The 26,992-nt window shown below is 35.9% G+C and overlaps 1 protein-coding gene across 1 annotated transcript; it reads right to left on the bottom strand.

The window, feature by feature from the left end:
• Positions 1 to 749: 749 nt before the first annotated feature.
• On the bottom strand, positions 750 to 26,738 carry LOC145693554 (transcription initiation factor TFIID subunit 9-like). Its single transcript, XM_081769645.1, has 5 exons — positions 26,577 to 26,738; positions 23,795 to 23,931; positions 18,597 to 18,728; positions 10,508 to 10,772; positions 750 to 1,127 (listed from the first exon to the last, which is right to left on the bottom strand). Exons 1-5 carry the CDS (start codon positions 26,695 to 26,697, stop codon positions 934 to 936), a joined length of 849 nt encoding a protein of 282 aa, XP_081625771.1. The 5' UTR covers positions 26,698 to 26,738; the 3' UTR covers positions 750 to 933.
• Between the last annotated feature and the right edge of the window lie 254 nt (positions 26,739 to 26,992).

The following is a 26,992-nucleotide window of genomic DNA, read 5'->3' as shown; positions in this document are numbered from 1 at the left end:
ACATTTCTGGCAAAAAGCACGTCGAAAATATTCGAATTCAAATAGTTTTGCTTTACGTTTGGGTGACCATATTCTATTTTCCACCATAGGAGCAGCACCAACTTGCCTATAACATATTTTGACCATGGTGTGATACTCTTGCTGCAACTTGGTGTAAAATGAGGAAAACCCAAGTCAGGCATGTCTGGAATATATACAACCCGCGTTACACCATAAATGTTTTGGCCGACACGACTACTGTTAGAAATCAAAGTTGATTATTGGCTAAAATAAGCAAACATAAAACTTCCACACGTACTACAGTACTTCTGGATGGCCGAACAGTTCGTACATATTTTTTCTGTGATGTATACTCCCAGGACAGATCTCCGGTATACACACATGTATATTTCAAATCTCACGTCAAGATACGAATTTCATCTCGTACGGCCGTGGTGATGAAAGAGACGTTTAACTTAAAAATCAAACAAATGCATAAATAATAAGCTACACTTGTTTCCATTTTATCTTGTTTTAATGGTTCTTTCTTATAAACAACAATATTTTTTATCATTAATATTCAGTAACTGAAAATAGTAACTGATTTGTATATACATTCTTATTTGAGCCACTTTCACACTCTGTATTAACACATTTTGATGATGATTAAGGATAGAAAACCATACTAACACACTGTTCACATACAACGCAACGATATAAAATGTATTTCTTCACTACATCTTCCATAGAAGTAAATTAGTTTGCACGAGATCTTTGTTTTGTAGATATAATAAAATACAGTTACATTTATATATAACTATCACTTTCCTTCAAGATATAATACAAATGTAATGGTAAATAACGAACATAGTATGTTGTACAGGTACTTGAATAAAATATTTCTGTACAACAAAACAACGTCACTTCTTCGACGAGTGTGAGACGATGAAATTGTTATTCAGGCATATCAAATTCATCATCTTCTCTCTTCCTCTTCAGTCCTCCAACAGTGGAGTCGTCTACTTCCATTTTCACGGTTGCCGTTGGAATTGAAGGGCTTTGTTGTTGTTGTATGGAGGAAATTGATGAAGTCATCCCTGGACTGGAAATCTGAATTTTAGGCATTGTAGTCGCTTGTGTGGTAGCCGCTGAGGAAGAAAAAAAATTAAAATAATACCATTAGTACAAAAAAAGAAGGAAGCACACTGCTTAAAAGATAATATTTGACGCATGTCAAATAATTAAAAAAACCTACCTTTAAGAGCCCTGTAACAATATAGAGAACAATAGGCAATTTCGACCAGCTATTGTCATTATCCTTAATGTAGTAGACCCTGGTTAACACTTTACATTATGTAGATTAGGCATGTCAAACTTGCGGACCTCGGTTTACCCCGAGAAAATGGCAATATAATTTACTTATTTACAAAATTGATGCAAAATTTGCTTCACATAATTTCCACGTTCGATAGTACGTATCAGTTTGAACAACTTTTTTCACTTGTGTAAAGGAACAAGTCACCACAGATATTAATAGACATTCATCTGACATATGTTCTGAAATGCGAGGAGTATGTCTCCAGAAAGAAACAAGTTATTCATCTACTATCTGGATCTTCGCCGGTTCCTTTATTATTATTATTATTATTATTATTATTATTATTATTATTATTATTCAATAACTGCAGTACTATTAAGATAAGATTTTATATATTTACTAATTTTTAAATACATCAAGTATGAAAATGGATTTTTAAAATTTTTGTTGCAGCCCACACTATTGTACATTGTCTACTGCACTACTTGGCCTACTTGAGATATTGAGTTTGACATTACTAATGTACAGGCTTGTAACTTTTAGATGAAAGTTAACTAAGTACAGAACAAATGGATGAATCCCTGAAACACTATATACAGGTTACACGATTACGTTCTTGATTTCTTGAGTTAAAGAAAATTAGTTTCGTGATAAAAATAGCTCTTGCACACAAAACACTAGTTCAAGAATAAAACGTTAGTTACACGTACTTTATATTCCTTATGGGTAGACAAGCCAAAAAGTTCATATGACCATATGTCAGAAAAAGCATCTGTACAGAGTTATGGCCATTGAGCCATCTGATGCTGTGAAACAGTAACATTTTGGTCGTCTCTTAATGTGACTCAATTTAAACATCAATAGCTCACCCCCTAATTAAGCTAGGACGATATTTGGGTATCAGTGTGTTTCTGAATGATGAAGCTTTCGACTGATATGTATTTTATGTATGTGGAGGGTATCACGGTGGACGGTAACTACGAGATGGAAAAAAAAAGGTAGTTTCCCTCCCCCGTCCGCCGTGGTACCCCCCAGATACATAAAATACATATAGGCGAAAAGCCATTTCTTCAGGAACACATTGATACCAAAATTATCTTCCTACCTTAATCAGGGTGTGAGTTGTGAGTTATTAAGCTTTAAATTGAGTCACATTAAGGGACGATCAGAATGTGACTATTTCACAGCATCAGACGGCTGAATGGCCGTATAACTCTGTAACGATGCATTTCCTGACATATGGTCATATGAACTTTTTGTTTGTCTACCCACAAGGAATCCACCCCTGAAATTTTGCCGTACCTTTCTGTTACATCCTGAATATATATCTATACATACAGAGGCGCGGATCCAAGGGGAGGGCTAACACTCCCTGACACTTAGGTATACACTGGATAGAATGAGCTTCAATCCCATTTTCTTTGCACTGGATAAAGCGGCAAACTATGGTTTAGCCCTTCCCTTGATCATATCCTGAATCCGCGGTTGTATATATATATATACACACACACCTGAGTATGTGATGAAACTTCCGCTTATACAAAAATTATTCACGTAGGCGTAAATAGCGGTATACATATCAATAAAAGACTTCAACACAATATTTTTGCGTATGATCATGCCAAACATGAATCAGTGGTAGATTTATGCTCCTTTTGAGGTAAAATACTTCAATTCAAAGTTTATAGTTAGAGAAAATCATTGAAACATGTGAATGAGACATCACCTTTAAGTCCGATGTATCTACATAGTGTGAAGTGTTTATTAATATGTTTATCTTCTACTTCACTGAGGATGACGACAGCAGCTCATCAAAAGAGTCTGTAATTCTCTAAATTGTTACGGGACATTTAAGGGTAGAATTTAGAAAATAAAACGAACTTTAGTTAAATAAAGGTCGAAACACAGGGCACGTTCACTCAGTGGCAGAGCACTTATATCTGCCGCAAAGAGTCCCTGGTTAAATTCCAGTCATATAAGCTTGTAGTAAACAAAATCATAACCATGACTTTTCTCGCATTTCCTCCTATATTCTCATTCCACCAATTATTTGATAATTTAATCATCTTTCTCCTTTAGCCTAGAAGCCATCAACATGGGAGTTAAAAAAAAACTACACTTTCATTTTACAGACTTACACGGTGGGCCTAAGGTTGAGGAAACAAATCATTAATCGTTAACACTTTTGCGAGAAGTCTGTACTGTAGGTATATCTATTCCACTGCATACGAATACTTCCGACACATCGCAGTGTTCACACGGAAAGTCGGATATTGATTTCTCTGAATTTTTATGACGAAGTAAGGAAACTTTCCCTGACCGCGAACACTTTCACTTCTAATTAGGTTTTGATTTTTCTAATTGGCCTCCAACACAGTCATCCAACGTTCTTCTATCTTTTAAATACAGTATAAGCTCTGTTTTTTTTTATCGTAAATACTTATTATGAGGCAGAATTCCTTCATTAGAATTCAATAAAACCCTAGTAGCAAACTATAGTTATACACTAACATCTTCCATATCTCGACATTCTGAACCACACTCGCAAATGTAAACAAGTAAATGTATATCATATTTTGGCATTTTCTCTTTGGCCTATCTACACCCAACATTTTTTCTTTCTTTCTTGTGTGACATTTGAATTCCTTGTTTAATTTGTCCTTCTTCTTTTAAAATTTAAAGTTTAATCAAAGGTCCATCAAGGGTTACGTGTAACATCGTACACCAAGGAAGAGTTTAAAAAAAAGTCCACGACGTTAATCATTTTCCGTCCCAGAAAATTTAGTATTCTTCTCTATTTTGTGCGTTCAGTTTCTTAGTTTACCGCAAAATAGAGAATATTACATTTTCTGGGACAAAAAATAATGACTTACGTGATGGACTTTTTTTTTTGACCCTTCCTTGGTATGCGGTGTTAATGATATATAGTTAATGATACATCTTTCACATTCCGATTCTTGCGAAACGGCAAACTGGAAGCTGTGCCACTTGTATTAATGACAACAAATAAGCTGATGAAATGACGTGCAAAATCCTTTCGACATTATACGGACGCACACTGACAGCGACAACCAACTTGAACAAGTTGTTCCTAAAGTCCAGTCCAAACTATTCAAGAATTTCTACCTAAAACCACTTACAGTGTTCACTGTTTAGTAATTGAAAGATAGCACATTTACAACCCATCTTTCCAATGGCTGTTGCTCCGTGACTATGACTGGTTGGTTATGTGGAGTTATCTTCAGTTTTGAATAAACAATTCTGTATGAGACAAACCTTATTGCTAAAAGTGAGATGCTAATCATTACCTTGGTTTATGTCAGACGCAAGTACCTCCACTGATTAGTCCATTAGAGTTTAGTGTTTCCTTCAACACAGACGTTATATGAGACGTGGATCTATAGTTTAACGTCGTATCCAAACCACATGAACTCCCACTGGTAAACAAACCCAGGACCACGAGCACATAAATCACGAGTATTAGCCATTAAGCCACGATGGCGCTCAGTGACGGTGACTGTTTCGATCCATGCCTATTATGACTTTAAAACTCTATTTGGTACAAGGAATCATCTCTACAAGTTTATACAAATAATTTTGCATGACCCTATATAAGGTGGTGACGATATACAGAACTTATGTCGAAACATCGAAGAACAATAAGGGACGAAAGAGATGCCCGAGTGAGACGTATCGCCGACACTGAACAGAACTGTTACCAAGAACCGTAGAGAAGAAAATTTGATATGTTCTTCGCATATTGTAACACTACTTGCAGAGTCTTCAAATGTTGCAAGAAGACCGCACATTAAGAATCAGTCAAAAATGTGTGGAATCGGCCGGACCAGCAACCATGCTCGGAGCAAAATAAAAACGAATTCACCTTTGGAGAATGAGACTAAGAAACACGAAAAAATTGCCCAAGACCGATGATTGTGGAGGAGAATCGGAGAGACCATCCAGCAGAGAACTGGCAAAGATTGATAGTTTTATACAGAACGAAGGGATCCCGATATAGGAATAGAAAATATTGATGGAAACTAATCAAAACAAGCATTACTAAAATTGAAAGTACACTATGAAATCTTTCTCCAAGAAAGACGCAAGGAAGAGAAAAGAAATATTTAAATTTATAGATAGGAAAAAGCTGTGATGTGTCCAGGTACGCGTTATGTTAAAATTACTTTGTACATGCAGCATATAATGAATTAGTGGGAATGTATTCGCATACTTTAAAAGAAGTGCATTAGAGGCGCTTTCGCCACACTCTTTGTCAGATACGGAGGACAGTAGATAAGGAAAAGAAAGATTGAAGAACACAATTGGAATGCGGGGTTGCATGGTGTTATTGCCGAACAGAGAATAGATTTTAGTCAATGCTAAGCAGAGTTCAGTAGATGAGGATGAAATTGGTTGGTCGGATGTATCAGTAGGAGTGCGGGAGAAAAGGAATGATAAATGCGGAAAAGTTGTGTAATATACGAGAAAAGGGCTGAAAAATAGTTTAATAAAGTAATGATGGAATTAAATAAATAATACACTGAACATTTTTTTTTTTAATTTCTACATTAATTTATATACACTACTTACATTTTTCAGCCCTTTTTCTAATTAGTAAGTGTACAAAGACATATCATAAGTAAACGTACACTTTGGATGATGAAATATTATGATTTGAAAGTCTTTAATGGCCGTAATTCGTTTGTTATTCGAAGTGTGGATAGTGTAAAAATTCCACAAGAGAAGCAAGGTTGTCGCGCCTAAAAGAGTTGAGTGATTTCGAACGTCGTCAGATGCAACTTTGTGCATGGGGTTACTACTAGCTTAAAAGACATGAAAAGAAAAGTGTGAGGTCATGTTCTCGCTGACCAGGCCCAATGGAACGCCAGCTGAGTCTATCAAAAGGTGTGTGTGGAACAAAATTTTAAGTGCAACGCTGCAGATCTGGCAGAACACTTGAAAGTGATCCGGATTACAGCTGTCAGGATATCTGCACCCATCAAACTATGATGGAAGAGTTCCACGGCATAAACCCCTGCTTACCACAGCCAATTCTGCTAAGGAGAGAGAGTTGGAAAACAAATATAATGCTAATTTCTGGCGCCAGTAATTTTCTATGTGTCAATATCTTCCTAATCTTCATCCAGAGGACACACATGGGGAAAACATGTTTATGGAAAACATATGAATTCTTCATTCCCCATAGGATATGTATTTCAATGAAAGCGTAATTATAAAAACTAAAATGATAATTTATGTTTGGCATACATATTTAAGTGCCTTCCCTAACCATTTAGGATACGACCTTTAACCAAAGTGACAGGATAAAATGCAGCTTGCGGTAGGTACTACATGTGTTCCAAAAATTAATTTAAAAAAAAATCAAACGGTCAACCATTTTCCCGTGATTCGATCACCTACAAGAGTCGCTTCAGCTTAGTGGTAAAGCGTTCACCTCTGGTATGTGGGGTCCTTGGTTCAATCTCCAATCACGCCAAGTGATCTTTGTGGTGGACAAACATCGTGTACGTGGGTTTTCTCGGGATTCTCTCTTGTCCTCCAACTTTCTTCATTCCACCATTCCATTCATTTCTCGTCTATTATCACCGTCTCCTTTAGCCTACACGCCATAATCATGGGACGTTAAACTGAAAGATTTCATTTCATTTCATTTTTCGACCAACGACAAGATTATTTCATTTACATATATTCTTTTCATTTTATAAAAATCCTTTCCCCAGACACTCTTTATGCTCCTCATCTTTACATTACCATCCTGTCCGCAAATCGACCCCCTGATCTTAATTGTTTACGCTTTATTAAATCTCTCCTAATTACTTTTTTATTGTTATTATTTATAATTATCTATTCCACACACTTTTTAGTATTTTTATCTTACATTTTTTATTACTATTACTCACTAATTTTTATTTTTTAATTCTTTCACCATTTTTTTTTTTTTTGTACTTTTTCTACATTACACAATTGTTTAATCTATTATTCCTTTATTCGCTTGCACTTTTACAAACTTACCCGTCCTATTAGTTTTGTCTTTATGCACTAAAGTCCGCCTTCTCAGAGCCTGGTAATCCTATTACGTGACCCTGCATTCCAACATGGCGTCCAACTTGGCCCCTTTCCTTTGTTATTTTAATTTTTCCATTTTATTTCTTTTCCTCTTGCTTTTCCCTTCCCTATCTGAGGAAGCATTTTTAGCGAAACACATTCTGTAGTACCAAGTTACTAAACATGACACATGCTAAGTATGATATATAAATATCTCTATTACATACAGTATTGCCTTCATTCTTATTAAGGTGGATCACCACCCGGAAGTCAGTACATATTTTAGCTCATTCCCTTAACCACTGCGCAATGAAACGTTCCATATTATACATATTGTACTATAAGATAAAGTTGTGTTTCAGCTATAACACAAGACACCGATTCATTTGGTTATGTCTTCTGATATCGGAAACGGTAACATATAGAAGAAAATATTTGATTCGTTTTACAACGAGCACACAAGATGGCACTTGCTGTTAGATCTTACTAGAAGTGCTCAATTTTATGAAATGTTTATTTGAATGTGTAAAGTAGTTTAAAAGTAACGATCTTATTACGAAAAAGATATATTGTTTGACCTTTTTTCGTGTTATGTTTCTCATTTTATTTAAATATTAATTTATATTTAAGGAAAAAGATTTTGAGAAGAAACCTACGCAGAACGTCATTATGTGTTGTTGCCGTTAAATTCCTGGATTCTAGCGTTGTAGTTCGAGAAGCGGAACTTAGCTGAGAATTGCAGTAAGGGTCGAAAACTAATTTCTCCAGTAAGTGTTCACGCAGAATTCCATGATTACTTCCTTTATTACTGTATATGGCACCAGTAAACATACGACACAACCTAGCAATGCTGCACTATTCAAGCAGTGTTTAGCATAGCACCGAGAATACCTAGTGATCCACCTTAACTATATTCAATGCTGAACTGTGCAATGTATACTAATATATAAAATAAAGTGTGTGTGTGTCATCAGATTTCCCAAAGAAAGGAGTCACCTAAAGCCACCACATGTTGTACGTAGTCACCAGATCTAATCGCGTACGAAGCTGTTTTATCGATTTTCGAGTTGATGGAGGGGATTGGCGAATGTCATTTTCTGAGGTTCAAAAAGTAGAGTACCTCAGAAGCCCTTCAAGTTAGACAATCCACTCTACTTTGCTGTATTGCAGGTTACATACTATTCATTTTTTTTTTTTTTTTTTTGCGAAGAACGGAAGATCTGCTAATATTTAAGAATTAAACATGTTTAAAAGCGTTTAAAAGCGTAACAGTTTGGGTTTCCTAACCTAAAATCTAGACAGAAAATTTAAAAAGATAAAGTCTCTTACTTTAATACTCCTGTATTGCTCACTTGCGATCCTAAGCAGGGCCGGATTTAGCATTTTGGCGCCCCTAGGCCCAATAATTTTTTCCGCCCCCTAGTCTGGTTAAAGTTACTTTCCTAAAAACCTATATTAAAAAATTATATCAGGCCTATATGTTAACTGCTTAAACACCACTCCACGATGCAATTTTATCATTGCAAGTTTTTCTGAGGAATTTATTTGGTTCTGGGCTTAACAAAATACCGTTAATGTATTAACAAAAGATTGGTGAATAACTTTGGTTTTGTTCAATTTAGCCATTTGGGCAAATAAATATCAATGTTGGGCAATCAATGTTGTAACGAAGTTGATGCATAATGTTGAAAAATAGTTTAACTTTACCAACAATTATTTGTTCCAATGAACTGCAAAATCAGAATGCTGTATTAGCCTGATTTTTTAAAATCAATTCAAAAAATATGTTGTTATGGCTATTTCTTTTTATTTTTAGATATTTTTAAATGTTTTTTTCTCTCGGCCGTGCGCCCCCTGGGAGCTTGCGCCCATAGGCCCAGGCCTACCGGGCCTATTGGGAAATCCGGCCCTGATCCTAAGCAAGAGCAAGTTTCGGGACAGCTAATTAATGTAAACGGATGAAACCTGTGTCTAGCTCGGTAATACTGTAGCAACTCTACTCAGCAACACAAATAAATGTTGTATTCATCTTAAGATAGAATATTTAAAGATTTATTTGCCATATATTTCGCATGTCTGTTTTTTCCATTAACTGGCACACATCATCTAAAAAATATACTACACTGATAAGAGGGGGGGAATTTACTATGTAAATTCAGGAGCGAACAGTCTATCTTACTCCTTCTTCAATATATATTATTTAACTACGCTGCTAAACATATGGCATGATAACGGAGTTCTTCAACGGACAATTCCATAACTCGAATAAAATACCTTTCAAAATGAAACCTATCCCATTTCATTTCACAATACTTAAAAGTTATGTTGGATAAAAATACTGAAATGATCCTATTAAAATTGAAAACAATCTGCGCTGTTTGCGAATTTTTAAATTTTGAGGCTTTTATTCTATAGAGCATCAAAAACTATCTATAGGAGTGATGTGGACACTGACTACTGGCCAAACCAGTGGCCACCAGTTACTATTTTACCTAAGTGGTACCAAACTGTTTAGCATCCTCTTAGGTATTGATCAACACCAATATCGTTCCTCTGTGACTTAGGTTCCCAAAATATGACTCCTTAAATCTTCCGAAAGAGGCACTTTCGGCCAATATCTCGGGAACAATAAGAGTGACCGAAAAATTCCATCACTTTTTTAGGTAGTTTTTTATGCTCTATCGAATGGAGGGATCAAAACTGAAAAATTTGCAAATAACAGACACAGACACACACACTCAGACATAGAGAATTCAATAACGAACTTTTTAAGTTCGTTGAAAATAAATTGTACTGTATGTATTCTAAAATGGCATTATGTTTACTATTAAATGAGATAAATATTTTTTAAAAATGTTTTCATGAAATTATTTATTACCAAATTCCCGGTTTTCTTTTTTAAATAATAATCACCCTGTACTATTAATTCAGCGGTAGCAAATTTCACTTCTGGTCACAGTGTTCAAGTTTCGAATTTTGGAGAAGTGTCAAGAAAATATATTAATTGTTTGTCATAACAAAACCAATTTGTATCAATTTGCACCACGATATACATGTTTGTCCATTATCAATTACGCTCGCACACACACACACACTCCACTGGAATTAAAGGTCAATATATCCTACCTTAAAACTGAAAATTACCTGAAAACTTTATTACAGGTTTTGGGGCAGTAACAACTTTCGGTCGCTGTACTGGTGGAATGTTAGGCTGCTTCGCAACAAAAGTGACGGTAGGATTGTTCTGCGTGCCAGACATGAGGGACAAGGTCGTTCCAGGCTTCGAAGGAAGACCTACCGTTGACTGCATTTTGGAATTGGTCATCATTCCTATACCCTGAGAACCAATCGATATGCGAGGATTCGACGACAGCGAAAATTGCGAACTGCCAATAAGTTTTTGTTGTGGCTGTAAAAAATAAATAAATAAATAATAATAAATAAAATTTTATTTTATTCTATGATAAACTATAAAACTCGCTGCTACCAATATTAAAGATAGAGAAATTCTATGTGTATGTAAAATGAATTCATTACTATAAAATATTAATTGAATGAATAAACACGAAAACACTTTTCGGACTCAAGGTTTTTAAAGCACAAAAATAATTTGTTTCTATAAAATTTCAAAAGTCAAAAGAGCGTTGCGTAAAACAGGTACATACCCAAGGCACCTAATTTAAGCATTTACCTTCCACGGAACGTATGCTTTGTCTTAGAGTGTTAAAAAAAAGAAAGAGAGAGAGAGAGAGAGAGAGAGAGAGAGAGAGAGAGAGAGAGAGGGAGGGAGAGAGAGAGAGAGAGAGAGAGAGAGAGAGAGAGAGAGAGACAGACAGACAGACAGAATAATAAAAAGAATTAACGCAAATGAAAAGTGTCCGATCGTGTACCGGTGTGTTTCCATTTAATCGACTGAGTGACAAGCTTTTAATGGGGACGCCAGCTGAATACTATTTATTCCCACTACAAAGAGCCAAGTGACCAACAACATAATATCAATTTTAAAAAATTCAAAAAAGGTGATATCGAATACGTGATCAAGGAAGCAGGATTTAGGAAACAGATTTCTGGGCTTTCAGAATCTACGGCCATGTTAGTCCGTCACGTATGAAGGATAACGTCCCTCGGCGATCACATTAGCCGGGGAAAGGGAAAAAAGAAAGGATTAGAGAAGGGAGAAAGTGGCCTGGGACCTATATGTTAGGTACCATCCCGGCATTTACCTGGTGTGAATGAGGAAAACGCAGGAAAACTTCATTCAGGATGGCTGGTCTGAAAATGCTTTTTACTCTATTTCGACCGAATGTCCCACCAGGAATCGAATCCGGGATCGCTCGCACCGAAAGCGAAAGCGTTAGTGACTATGCTACGCGAGAGCTCGAATATATGATCAGAAATATAACAAAACAAAGATCTAAAATTAAAATAAGATAAAAGTAAAACAGATGTCGTGAAAAAATTTAAAAAATAACACTAAGTACACAATATAAAACAAGGAAAGTGTCTTAAAGAATAGTATTCTCCACTTAATACTCTTAGTGTTCAGGTGTACTAAATTCACTCCTCTTTCTTTTAACGTTTATGCTCCGAGGTTGAGGAAGGCGATGATGATGACATGGATGATAACGGTGGAATGAAGAAAGTAGGAAGAAACGGGAGAATCCCGAGAAAAACCACACAAATGGTGTTTGACGACCACAAAATTCACTTGTCACACGTTGGGATCGAACCAGGCACCCCACGTACCAGAGGTAAGCGATCTATATCTGGGTCAGCGCGATCCCTTACTAACGTTCATGTAAGAAATTCTTGATTTTAGTTTCCACATGTTTCTGCCGAAATTCTTTTGTTCTAATTATATACTTCTCTTAACATCTAGCGCATGATAATAGACAATATTAAAAAGGTCAACTCTTTGAGTCAAAATGAAAAGATTGGCGGAGGAAAGCCGAGTACAGACACTTCTAAATTTACTACAAGTGACTTTCCAGTTATCGTAAGTACCTCTTATGATAAACTAGCACATAACACGTGACACTTTCTACTAACAGGTACCTTTTTCGCTTTTACTTTTCTAAAGCACTGAAAATAAAATACAAATATATAAATAACTATGCTGATATATATTCGGTCAAGAAATTTAGATTTTATATTATTATTTATGCACACGGTGATCATTACGAACTACCTATACTCTGGTTTTCTGTAAACTAAGCTTTTCTTTCTTAACATTCTGTTCTTACCTGTCTGTCATTAAAATTTCAATTTGACTAAAGCTTTCAAAATCACAACTGCTTTCTTCATCAGAGTTATTGTTGGATCAAACTATCACAAATTACGATCGTGTTGGAGAAAGAAAGCCCAGTATTGGGAAATTCTCGAACCTACCCCCTCGAATAGTTGTAGAAATGTTATACTTGAATTTTTCGAATACATCGAATTCTTCAGAATCCTTGCATTCGTAAATTTGATGCTTCTGGGATACTTAAGAATTTTTTTGGTTATATTAAGTAAAGACCGTTACTATGCTATTCATCCTTAGAATTAATTATTTATCATTTTTATTTAGTAGGATGACGTTAGTGGGTTTTCGTGCAGAGCTATTCGGTGCAACTTCCGAGCTACAGGTGGAGTCACCGCAATACACGGTCGCTTTCTACTCCCTTTACTTGGTGAACGAACTGCCTGAACATCGTGGTGTTTATGTCGATTAGCTTTTTGATGGTCGCTGACCCCAATGCACATCCATTTTTCCTGTACTGCTTCTGAATCTGTATCACGGTAAACTTGGCGTGGAAAAGTGCTACGACATAGCCTTCTCAAAATCGGTTCACCCTGAGAGCCATTTGGCTTCCTCCTGTTGTTTGATTCTGTGAATACGGGTGAAGTTTTAAAATCGGACACATACAGACGGATCAATCTTCTGTAGAAGTACTATTTTATAGTTTTGTCTTTTTTTTTTATCCCAATTTATATTAATGAATTCTACTGAGCGTTTACTGTATAACTAAACTTATATTTCGATATTTAACAAAGATTTACTTTTAATACTTCTTGATCAATTTACTAATGTCTTCCATTTATTTAAGCAGGGCTCGAAAAATTTTGTACTGACCTAGGCGCCAGTTCCGGAAACCATAATAATACAGATCCAATTTCATACATAGTGCTAATGTTTTAACCTTAAATGATAATTACTGGTATAATGGGCATTCCTATTAAGAAATAACACAAAAGCAATAAAAATTATCTAAATGTGAACGTTTCGGCAAAAGTTGTTGCCTTCGTCAGCACATTTTTTTCCCCCCAGGAAATTTACGTTGTCCGTGGAACTATGTTCCTTTGACCAATTACGTTATTAGTGAATATAGAACAGATGAAATAAGTGAGAGTGGAAAGCAACGTTTTTATGATTATTATTAGTCAGCTACATGAGATAGAGATTAGTACTCACGTGGTGCCTTCCATTTCAATTCAGGCAAAAAAATATAAAATTGTACCATCACCATCTCAGATATTGTTGAAACTTTTTTTTTTTTTTTTTTAGCAACTAGACGTGTTTTTAAGAGACCCATATTTTTTTGTTTTGTCAAAAAAAAAAAAAAAATCCCGCCAAGTAATGGGCCATCAAAGACGGGGAGTACAATTTATGAATTGTAAAAGACATGGAAAATGGTCAACTTCGGAGCCCCACTATTCAGCTATGGAGACAGGTAGAGTTATAATTCTTGTTGTGGTATGTACATAGGGATATAAATAAACTATATTTTATTATAGTTCGGTTTGCGCATGCGTACCTTTTTGTACATAAATTAACAAATGAACGTTAATTTATCTGAAAAGTCGAAGTTTGCGAATTTTTTTCGAGCACTTCCGGTTCGAATTCTAAAATTCTGTTTTCACGGTTGGTAAGACCTAGTTTCCCGCTTTCCGAAAAGAAATTTGTATCGCTTCTGTGTGCATCCGTTTTGTCGCAAAAAATCGAGAAATTGTAAAATTCTCAAAAATCGCCATTTTTGGGCGCCATTTTCTCGAAAACACCATCTTTTAAAATTCTGAAATTTTGTCAGATGGTTTAACTTTACATGAATAATAAACACACCAAATACCATTCTCGACCAATGCTTCATTAATTAACTACAGCTTTTTGAAGTTAGCGAAGTTTCGTTAACTTTGATGTCACAGTTAGCAACACTGGAAATAATAAAAGTGCAATGATTTGATGATGTTTGTGGCTCACATTAATTAAATGAAGAATAAAAGGTTTTCCTGATTGGTTTTTTATTATTTTGATCAAAAAAGCTCTGTGGAATAGTGAAATGACCCTCCCCCTTACTCGTCCGTTTTCTTAAACCGAAGTAATCTGAAATGGAAATTACGATTACGAAACACACAAATTTTAAGCTTACTTAAAATGGCCATCCAATAAATTCTGATGATCTATAAAAAGCCTGAACTATTACCTCAGTAATGACTTGGAATGATCCAGACAAAGTCTCAATTAAGTGCGATGTCATTAGTGATCCAAAAAGGACAAAAAGATTAAAAACAATTTCTTACGCGTTCCATCAAAGAAATTTACGGACTTTCTTTTAAACAGAACAATCTCAGCATAAGAATGGGTCACTCGGAATTTTATAGTATTCGACTAAAGTGGGTCAGTCCGCAACCTGATAGGGAAGTGTGTGTGTGTGTATTGTGCAAATTTTAAGTTATCTGCTACTGCGTTGCAACAAATCAAACATGCAACCTGTATTGAAGCTGTCATGAGTGACCTGCTTCCTTTAGTAGTATGATCTTCTGAAAGTGGCAGCTGTCTTCTTCAAGAATGTAGTGAATGTCCTGGAATGAAAGGAATAAGTGTGGAGTCTTTGATCCTGCTGAAAATGAAAATGTCACGTACGCCATATGGGAAAACAATGATCTCGTTAAAAAAAAAAAAAAAAAAAAAAAAAAAAAAAAAAAAAAAAAAAAAAAAAACTGTGCCACTTTCCGTTTTCGTATCGTACATTGCTGGTTTAACTGTAAGAATTGCAATTCATGACTACATCAAGAAAATCCAAAGAGAATTAATTGCTACCGAAAACCATCGTATAAAATTTCAAGATACAAATTCTATTTTACTTCATGAGGACTTCGTTGAAAACTGGACTGTTATTCTGCAAAGTGAAATTTAGTTATATCACCGGAATATGAAACAACTGACAGTTTTGTAGTAATAAGCGACGACAAAACACACGATTCGGCTCATGTACTCATAGCCATAGACAAGATTCTAAAAATACTCGAAGAAAAGCGAAAATATAGGTTATAGAAAAAGGTTCAAATACGTAGAAATAAGTGTCTGCAATTTCCCAAACCGTGTCAGTGATTTATGATGGTGCTGCATCCCACTTTAAAAATCGCTTTCTGATGATCGAGATGCAGACAGGTCCGATAAAGCAGTGGTTTTGCAGTGAAACCGGCCATGCTAGGGTCTCTGCGATAGTATTGGGGGGAAGGGACGGTTGGAGTTGTAAAAAATGTGGAAACGCGGCATAACCTTAGGTAAAAACAGATACACAGTATTAAAACCGCAGAAGTCGTGAGTATAGTGCAAGTACAAACTCCGGGTATTACTCTCGTTTTGTTGCCTGGAACTGAATTCGACAACTTCCGGAAGAAAGAAAGAAAAAAAAAAAGTAAGAATGGGAAAGTATGCGACCGGTACCTGAGTATTCAACGAAGTCACCTTTGACTTTCGGAAAATGGCGAAGTTTTTATGGCAGTAACGGGTCACCATAAACTAACTTCATGCTTCCCCCAAAATCGAGCTTCTGCAATTCAAAGTGTAGATTTAAGAAGTCTGCAAAAAGGAACTTTTGTTACATACATATGCGCAAAGGCGCCGATTTCTCTGTAGATTTGGGGGGAGGGGATTCAGATGCAGAAGGTATATATATATATATATATGAGGATTTTAAGACAAATTGCATTCAAATTATGACAAATATTGTACATTCATAAATACAATAGGGGGCCCACATCAGCTTTGGGGGCTCCGGTCCCCCCAGGATCGGCGCCCTTGCATATACTTATGATAACCAGTGGTGCGTAGCAGAATTATGAATAAATCATGAATTACGTACAGTTGAAGTGCTGTTTATGCTTCCACATGGACTTTCAGCAGGGTACAGGTTTCCAGAAGAGCATAAGAGAAGTGAAAATAAGTGTTTCGTGATTATCGACAATGTGCTACGCAGGGGCGGATCCAGGACGAACTTCTGGGGGGGGGGGGGATAATACTGCTACTTAGAGCTACTTTTAAGAGCTCCAAACTCTGGAATGGGTTTTATTTATATATAAAATAAGAAAGTTTCTTCTGGGAGGACGATCGACTCCTTGGATCCACCTCTGGACGAGTTGTGAGTGTACTACTGCTATTAGCGAAGAAGACACCAAGCAAGCAAATGATTGGTCCATGTGAAAAAAAATCAGTGAAATTTTGCTTCCGAAGACCATTTTAAGTAAGTCAACTTAAAATTTGTGTGTTTCGTAATCATAATTCCCATCTCAAATTACTTCGTTTTTAAAAAAACGGAGAAGGGGGGAGGCTCATTTTACTATTTCAGAGCGCTTTTTTGATCAAAATAATAAAAAAATCAGCCAGGAAAACCTTTTATTCTTCATTTAATTAATGTGAGCTACAAACATCATCAAATCATTGCATTTTTATTGCTTCCAGTGTTGCTAACTGTGACATCAAAGTTAACGAAACCTCGCTAACTTCAAAAGGCTGTAGTTAATTCATGAAGCATTGGTCGAGAATGGTATTTGGTGTGTTTATTATTCATGTAAAGTTAAACCATCTGACAAAATTTCAGAATTTTAAAAGATGGTGTTTTCGAGAAAATGGCGCCCAAAAATGGCGATTTTTGAGAATTTTACAATTTCTCAAATTTTCTGCGACAAAACGGTTGCACACAGAAGCGATACAATTTTTTTTTTCGAAAAGCGGGAAACTAGGTCTTACCAACCGTGAAAACAGAATTTTAAAATTCGAACCGGAAGTGCTCGAAAAAATTCACAAACTTCGACTTTTCAGATAAATTAATGTTCATTTGTTAATTTATGTACAAAAAGGTACGCATGCGCAAACCGAACTATAATAAAATATAGTTTATTTATATCCCTATGTACATACCACAACAAGAATTATAACTCTACCTGTCTCCATAGCTGAATAGTGGGGCTCCGAATTTAACCATTTTCCATGTCTTTTACAATTCATAAATTGTACTCCCCGTCTTTGATGGCCCATTACTTGGCGGGAATTTTTTTTTGACAAAACAAAAAAATATGGGTCTCTTAAAAACATGTCTAGTTGCTATAAAAAAAAAAAAAAGTTTCAACAATATCTGAGATGGTGATGGTACAATTTTATATTTTTTTGCCTGAGTTGAAATGGAAGTCACCACGTAGAATATTTCGAAACAAGGGAAATTTATGGAGGATTACTGGAGTGTGAAAGGTATTGCTCTTAGGAATAAGATAATCAACGGGATGTAGTTCCATAGTTTCCGGATTTGGCACGTTAGTTTTCTGAAAAGATGCGTTGAAGAAGGCAATAATTTTTTTCACCTTTAGTAATTCGGGAGCATTTGAGATGTATCCTATTAAATCAAGTAGCTTTTTCATTCATGTTAAGGTTTAAAGTAAGCTGGAAAATTTTAACTTTATAAACATTTATAATTTGCTTTTCATCTATTCAAGTACATAAAAATCAGAACTACTGGTAGATAAAAATTTGGAATACTAACGTACGAACAAAATCTCACGTCAGATTCGCTTACCCCGTTACCATCGGGACCTGGCACCCAGGACTTTTCGAACCCTATATCTACGTGTCATACTTGGACTACGTATCTACAAACAGAGTGATTGTTATGTTTAAAAGGTAACCGTATTTACAAGACGGTATGGTATTTTTAGGAATCGAGAAGAATAGTTCTGCAATCTGTAATTCTACCTGGCAAATTATATTCTTCATGTGTGCAGTATGACTGATAATTCACAATGTGTTATTCCGTCAAGAGACATAGAGCAAGTTTGGAGTAGGAATTTCAAAGCCGCTGAAGGGGCAGGAAAGAGGTGTTCTCGGAACTCTTTGGCATTTTCAAATGATATATATTAAAAGTAAATATTTGTTAATGTAAATATACGTAAATTTATTTCATTAAATAACTAAACCTACCTTCTTATTACTGCGTAATCTGTAGTTACAACTTGACAGGCAGTATCTATCTGGAGGCAGACGTATTCCGTAATGTGGTTTAATGAACGGCAAAGGACTATTATTTTTCGATCGGGCTACTTCCAGCAACATCTGAAAAAAATATATCTTAAGTTAAATATTAATTATTAACAATAAAATATTATATATATATATATATATATATATATATATATATATATATATATATATATAAAGGGATACTCTCACTAAAAGACAAAAAAGAAACTGCTACACCCTATCAGAAGTACTGATTCGGGGAGCAGACGTAGACAATCCAGAATACTATACTACGCACTGTAGAATTCAGCAATTTTGATAAGGGTATAACCTTCGCAGCTAGTTCCCCATGCAACTAGCCGTTGAACAGCCCAAATCAAATACGGTGCTCGAAAATGAACTGGAATTTTCCAGGAATGTAGTGAATCAAAAGATCTATTCCTGAAGATCATATGACATTACATAAAAAAAATAAATAAATTAAAGAAACAGCCGATGGTTATCCATCAGGAAACTTGGACAGCTCAAATTTTCACATTCCGTACTGAAGACTACGAGCTTGAATATGTAAACAGAATTGCAATATATATATGATCTATATTATTAAGCCAAGCCGTAGAGCAGCATCTTCACTGATCGATAGCATTGGACCTAGACTGCGAACCTCAAGTCACGATTTTTTTTCGTCTCTACGACATGCCTACGTGTTTTAAGAGAACGCTAGTAGTCACAAAACAATATTGTAGTAACCATGATACACAGTTGCAAAGGAATTAAGTGGTAGGGTGATTCTCCTGATATGGAATCGGATGGTCATAGCACAATGATGGAAAAGGCCAACAGTAACATTGTTAAGTTTTGTGTTACAGTGCAAGGAAACACATTTGGGAATTTATGTATAAGCCTGAAATCTATCGATATCATCTCTATGTAAAATGATATATGATGGCCAGTCCTAAGCCCGTGCTGAAAAAAGGGGAGGAGACTCACGCCAAATACGATGTCGGACAAAATAATGCAGGCTTGCGGAGCGAATTAAAACATCGCCTTCTATGCTCGGCTCTTCCTTAAAGAGTCCAAGTCGATAAGCATGGACTCGGTGGAAGTGGTGATGGAATCACCTACTGGGAAGGCAAGAGATCAGAAGAGTGTGTCAAGGCTCTCAAATGAGTCAATAATACGGATCACTTGACCCAGGAGTGTATATGATACCTCACCACGGATATTGTTGACGCAGGCTATTATAGCAACATCTACCGGAGGGGAGTGATTGGTGCCCCCTAAATGGGAATATCTGTCTGGTGCAGATGGATCCCATTGGTACCGGTAATAAATGGTGTATCTCTTCCGTAAAATGAAGCTGGCAGGTTGGGACACTATCAACTTTACCGAAGGAGAGACGCCTTCGGAATACTTCCAAATGGGTGACTAAGGTCCCCGAGTTTGTTGGTTGAGTGTCTCCGCGGTTATCTTACTAGCGCTGGTTAAACGATATGGAGGTAGGTACTCCCCGTCCAGGTTAGTCTGGTGTTTTTTACGAATTGGACCCACCTGGGTTTTTGAGCATTTTGTTAGTATTTTATTGGTAAAATTAAGATAATCACGTTGAAAGTAGTTTATATCAGATTTTGACTTTCCTTGGGCGAATTAGATACTTCATGTTTAAGATATACAACACCATTCAACTCAGTACCTTCAAAGTTCTGAATGCACTGAATAAATAAATACATAAATAAATAAAACTTATTTTAGCTTGAGATAATTATAGAACAAATTAATGTATGGATTATGCTTATTGCCTATTTGAAGTGAAGTATGCAATTTTATATTTTAGAAAATATCTTCCGTGAATAGTGTGTTCGCCGACTCAGAGACGCCGAAGGACATACATATCCTTCATACATTTGAAGGGTTTAAGGCCATATGCCGGTACTACCAGTAAATATGTAAATACATTAGTAAAGCTATTAGTATTATTTCTTACCTTTGATAGTAACACAAGTATTTTTCAGTAAAATTTGGTTGTCCAACAACAACAGTTTAGTTCAGTTATTTGTTGCTACTCTTCAAATAAGCATTCTTTAGAATTAACACCAGGAATGGCGTAAAAACTATTGCCAAAGTTAAGAAGCTTAATGCTCGGAGTTCCGAAGAATACATAATGCTTACTATTTCAAGTGCTGAATTTAAACTTCCGTACTAGTGGAAGTGTCGATGTACAGTAAAGAAAGATGAATTTTCGGGGAAAGCCTGTTGTGAAACAAGTGCTGGGGAAATTCGCGCAATTGAACGCACGAAGTTTTGCAAGTGAATACTTCAACAATAAACGCTGGAAGATATTTAATTTTATTTATGACATTTTGAATCTTTGTTAACTGTTTTAAATTAATTTTCGGGAAAAAACTGTCTTGCAACAAGTCTCGGGAAATTCCCGCTAATAAACGCACAAAGTATCGGAAGTGAACTTCAGCAATAAAACCATTTATTTTACAAAACACGAATTATATGATTGTTTTAAATTAATATATTTGGTATCCATATTTGGCGCTTTTAGGATGACTCGACCTAATTTCTTCGTTTGTCTGCCTATACCACACAAACTGCATGGTACAACTTTCAGCCTTTTAAGTTTAAATTTTCAGGGTACAAGCAAGCACTAGACACACTAAATTCCCTGTATAGATTTTGGCGGCATACTAACATAAAATTTCAAAATGGCGTTTTTTTTTTATTTATTTATTTATTTATAAATAACAGCTATACACGCTAGAAAACGCAATTTTCAGTCTTGAAATTTTGAGGGTAGAAGCACAAGACATTCTAAATTTGCTATTTAGACTTTCTCGGCGATCCAATATAAAATTTCAAAATGGTGGCCTTTTTTTTTTTTCAAAATAACAGTGAATAGAAAATTGTTACAAGTTGTAATACCTTTACCCCAAAGACATTGAAATATAAATAAATAAAAAAAAAAGAAAAAAACGAAAAACGCATGTGGGGCCAGGTAGGTTGTTGTTTTTTTTTTTTTTTTTTTTAAAAACCGGGTTTTTTCAAACCTTGTCTCCAAGCGGGACGTGAGTTTGCCTATAACGCTCGTATGACATCACTATATATGGTGGTAAACCTCTGGTCGCCAGGAGGCTGATCACTGAAAGAAGCTCCCAAATAAAAGGGATAACTACAAAGGATCTTCTTTTGAAGTCTCTTATAAATACTCCATGAACATGCATCCTGGTTGGTGTGTGGATGTACAGACCGACCATGAGTGTAAGGCTCGTCTTTTAAGAAGGTCACCCTTAATGGTGATCAGGAAGAGTGCGTCAGGCACTCGCATTATTATCTAGCTACAAGCTTTGACTTGAACTTTATCGAACACTTGTTAAGATGATATATAATAAATGGACGAAATAACAGATTTTATAAACATCAATTCCCCTATAGCTGCAAGTTCAATGATATACAAAGACTGATAAAATGCACGACTGAATCGAGTCTCCGACTTACAATGTCGGTGCGTCAACCATATTAAAGATATTTAATCAAATAAAGATATTAAAACAATTCTATTACTATTAAATGTTACCACTTCCCAAGCTCCCTAAAAAGCCACAAATTCTATCACTCCAGATAACGGTGCTCAGCCACCCAGACATATGGGCTGTGACGTAACTCCTGTTCTACTTGAAAAACCCAGTATCCACAATACAGAACACCTCTGACGACTGAATTATACATTACATATAGTCAAATATAGGAGATAACCGATTTTATATCACAATCACTTTCTCCATAGATGCAAAGTCAATGACATACAAATAGTGTGAAGGAAAAAAAAAAGCACGAATTCAACTGCACATGCTTATGAATGTAAACACTCGGTTGTTCAAGCATAACAAAAGCTGTGGCTATGTGAACTGAGTGGCTGAAAATCAGAGTTGGTTTAAACCAGCTGGTTTAAATAATAATAATAATAATAAAAATGTAAGTGTTAGTGAAATCTTGATAAACACACATTTGTAGGTTATCAAGTTTCACTCCCGTGTATTATTCGTATTATATTCAGATCTAAATTCCTCATTCATTACTCAAAAAGATTAAACTACAAAAGCATTTTTTTAAATATATAAGTTTATGAATGTTTCTTTTGTGATTATTATTATTATTTTTATTTATTTATTTTTGTAGTTTGTTATTACTGTTATGCAATTACAATCAAATGAAAAAATCTAAATATTGTTTTGTTTTAATAATGTTTACTATTGAAAAAGTACATCGAAATGCCGTACTTTTGTTTGGGGGGGGGGATCATACAAATCCCACGAGGGGCATTTATTGTAATCAGAAGTATCTTTGTAAAAATGGGTCAGAGCCAAAGTGGACTCAAATAATTCGTATCTTTATTCGCTTTTCTTACTGATATGCAAATTAAGTCCATGTATTTCTTTTACTTGGACTAATAAAAGTCGTAGTGAACTAACTTGGAGTAAATTAGTTCTTCTGTACTCTGCATATTTTGAAATTGTCCATACGCAACTCTGTACAACGGTTTCACTTGTGCAACTGTTTATCTTTTTGTCCTTCTGAAAAGACTCTTGACAATTATATTAACAAGTATGTAAAGATCAGTACAACGTATTTTTATCAGGAGTCCTTCGTGAGTGAGTCGGCAGACGTATCGCATTTGTGGCCAATTAGTCTCGGTTTCGAGTTCAAATGGAGGACAATTTCTCTCGGATGTAAGCCGTGAAGCGGTTTGGATTCCGCTTTAAGCGTATGTGATCCCTTCCAGCATAGCTCCGTTGTTGCATAATAACACCAAGGCGAAACATTTATTTCTGTTCATATGTGAATAAATACATAGAGCAAATTATTTAAACCAAAAAACCTTGTATAAACGAACAAACAAACGTTATTTTTCCCCCCCAATAAAAACCAAAGTTTTTTGCCAACCCTGCTGATCATAGACTTCAGAAATGTAGAATGTATGACTGTTCAGGGAGTTGAGTAGCGCATCGACATGTTATGCCGAGGGCTTAAATTCTCTCCCACAGATATTTTACTATTTGAAAGATTCCAGTAGGCAACAGGCAAGAACAGACTATTAAAATAATTTCATAAATTTACCTGTGGCTGAAAAGCATTGTCTAAGGTATACTTACGTCACGGGGTGGAGGAGTAGTAAAACAGCGGTCCAATTGCATTTGTACTGCCAGTCGAACATCGTCCACATCGATCTGCTTCTTTTTAGAATGGTTGGCATATACTTTAGCATCATCCAAAATGCAAGTTATATATCCTAAAGTGAATCGGAAAAATATTACTTGTTATAACTTAATTACGATTCTAATTATTAATTACAATTCTAAATATTACTATTCTTAATTACGATACGGTCATGGTAATCAAACACGAGGAATTCCTGTATAATTTCTGCTATAAATTAGACATTTAACCCAACAAGGACAAAGCTCTGAACATTTACATGGAGAGAATCAAGCACAGGCTTGCAAGAGCCATTCTGTTCACATTTCTTGCCCATTCCCTGGTCTAATGGTCAGTGCTTGCACCACAGGTGCAAGTATTCTCAGGTTCGAGTTCTTGCAGAAGGGCAGGGGTTAAGTTTAGAGTTGCCCCTCAATTTTTTATGAAAATTAGGAAAATTTACAGGAGAAATGAGGTAAGAAATGGTGTTCTTTGGAGAAAGATTTGGAGTTCTTATGTGATGTTTAGGTGTGTAAGTTAGGCAGTAAAGTTACGTTCAATACGAGAAAAGGTATATGGAAGTGAGTACTATTTGCAAGAAGCGGAAGGTTCAATGATCCAGCAGCATGCCCATTTTATGACAAGTACAGACCCGAACGAACCCCTGCGGGACTTCTAACACGTTCCTATTACTACTACTATTCTTACTCCTACTCCACTTGTACTGTAGATCCGTACCGGTATAGTAGAACTACACATTTTAATGTTTTTACTGCTTTTTTGTAGCTTTGAAATTGAAGGGGCAACTCTAAACTTAAGCCGAGGGCAGAGAACGTGTTATGGTGGTTGGTATTCCACCTTATATGGCCCCCGTCTCATATAGTCCTGGCCTGAAAGATATGATCTACTAAACCGACGAACAGTTTGCTGTAAGTGTAGAAACGAATTGAAACTACAGAAGAGGAACCAAACCTAATCTAATCTAACCTAATTTAGTACCTCCCCTTCAGCTGTGCTACCATGCATTTTCTGACATGTAAAGTGTTTTTCCACTACTCTCGTTTAAGCGATACCCACCGACACCGACGTGCCTGCTCCCCACTGCCGCACGTCCTCGCTTCTGCTCGTGCCCCATGCTGTACTTTTGCCCTGATTCGATTAGATAGCATTCATGCTTTTAGTTTCCACCAGTCACAAGTTGGTTCATGTTTTATGCATGAGTTTTGGGTTAAGTGCTGTATCGCCGGACCAATTTTAGGAAATTTACCAGGTAAAATGGAGAATTCATTTAAGTTTGTGAATAAAAATGAGTGAAAGTCAGGTAAGGGGAATAGTAAAAGTTAAGAAAGTGGTTATCTTTGTTAGTTGTTATTTACGGTGTAAGCGGCGCTGTAAAATGCAAGTCTTTAATTTGCCCATTTCATGTGGAGAACAGAACTCAACCAACCTCTGCGGAGCTTCTAACCCGTTCCTACTACTACTTCCGCTACTTATGCTATAGATCCGTATAGTAACACTGCCCGCGTTATGTAACGTAATCTAACATAACTTAATGTAATCCCAGCAAATATTACAGAATGCAGTACATTTTAGTATTGTTTTTCGATTTTCAAATTGGTCCGGCGAAACAGCACTATTCTATTCCAACAATTAACATATTTGCACTATCCTCGCTTACACGCATACTCACTATCGCTGATGCGCCAGCTCCCTATGGACGCAAACCTTGCTGCACTCTACTCCTGTTCGTGCTTTTTAGTGGCTACCTAGCATAGACTGATTCATGTGTTGCGGCGTATGCCCACACGTTGTTGTTACTATATTCAGATTGCATAAGCCATTCTAAAGTGAAATTGCACCCAGTAATTCAAATTTTCCGTCGAAAGTGAAATTACATACACTTTTGTATCAGTTATTGGCTACCCTCTGCGGAACAGACGTCTATATCAGTTCTGAACATCTACAGAAGAATGACAGAAGTTTTGTCATTCACCAAAATTTCTTTAACAGGTAAAATTATTTTGGTAAGAGTGCACTTTGAGCAGAACAAGTGATTTTAGGTATCTTTTAGTTTTTCTCCCCCAGTCTTGCAAATAGAAGATCTCCAGTGTCACTTACTTCACACAACATAGCTGAGCGAGCGAAAGGGGTTAGAATTCCCGAAGAGCTCGTTGTAATATTGGTTTCTACGAATGTCCTGCTCAAAGTGCACTTTTGCCATTTTTAAAAAATAAATTGCACACCGTTTATCAGTTTTCTGTAATAATTCGTACATCTAGTGTGTCTATCTCTAAGTCTAGACGTAATTTTAAGGTTAATAACATTTTTCTGATTCATTGAATAGATGTCCTTTGTGATTAGAATAACTTTTTCCACGCTTGTACTTTGTAGCTACCAATAAAATCTTAAATTCCGAAGTCGATTATCATTATAGCTGAACGGTGAGTTTTGATTAGTTCTTGTGAAAAATAACATTTTTAAGTGTCGAAGTGCAACGTCGTATCGTCGAATAAAAAATCCAATTCAACATCTACAAAAACGTTTCAAGAAAACTTAAATTTTGAAATAATTTCTTGTTGCTCACAGATTCATAATCTACTCGATAAAACACCTTATCCAAAAAGAAAATATAGAAAAAACATAATTTGATTATTTGACAAGCGAATTTGCTGCACGTTAGAGAAGAAGACGGAGTAGCCGCAATCAATAAGAAAACAGCAGAATACATTATTTACTTACGATAAGTAAATTCCATAAGCTGATTAACTACCCGTGGTTCATATTCCGAAACACCCATGTCTTTCAAAATAGCTTGAATTACTTGTGCATCTTTCGGCAAATGTTTATTTGGACCTGCCATCTTTACAACCCTATCAGCTCAGCGTTTCCTCTTCTTCATCATCAGTTTTTCTTCTTCTTCTTCTTCTTGACCTCTGAAACCACTAACGGTTATACTAGATATGTGCGTCAGATATATATATCTTATAGGCTACAAATATAAAATTGGGTAATAGTATACATGATAACGTCGTGATCTGCGTTTCTTCTGTGTTCTATTACCACTTCTACATGAAATACCATAAATTTTCTACGTAGTGCAATAGTAAGAAGTATCCATGTGCACAAGACATGCGATATGCGTTAAATTCCCCTCC

Source organism: Thermobia domestica, chromosome 8 (genome assembly GCF_964235325.1).
Source record: "Thermobia domestica chromosome 8, izTheDome1.hap1.1, whole genome shotgun sequence".
NCBI lineage: Eukaryota > Metazoa > Arthropoda > Insecta > Zygentoma > Lepismatidae > Thermobia > Thermobia domestica.
The sequence above is the reverse complement of the archived record's forward strand: the minus strand, read 5'-3'. Positions and strand labels throughout refer to the sequence as shown.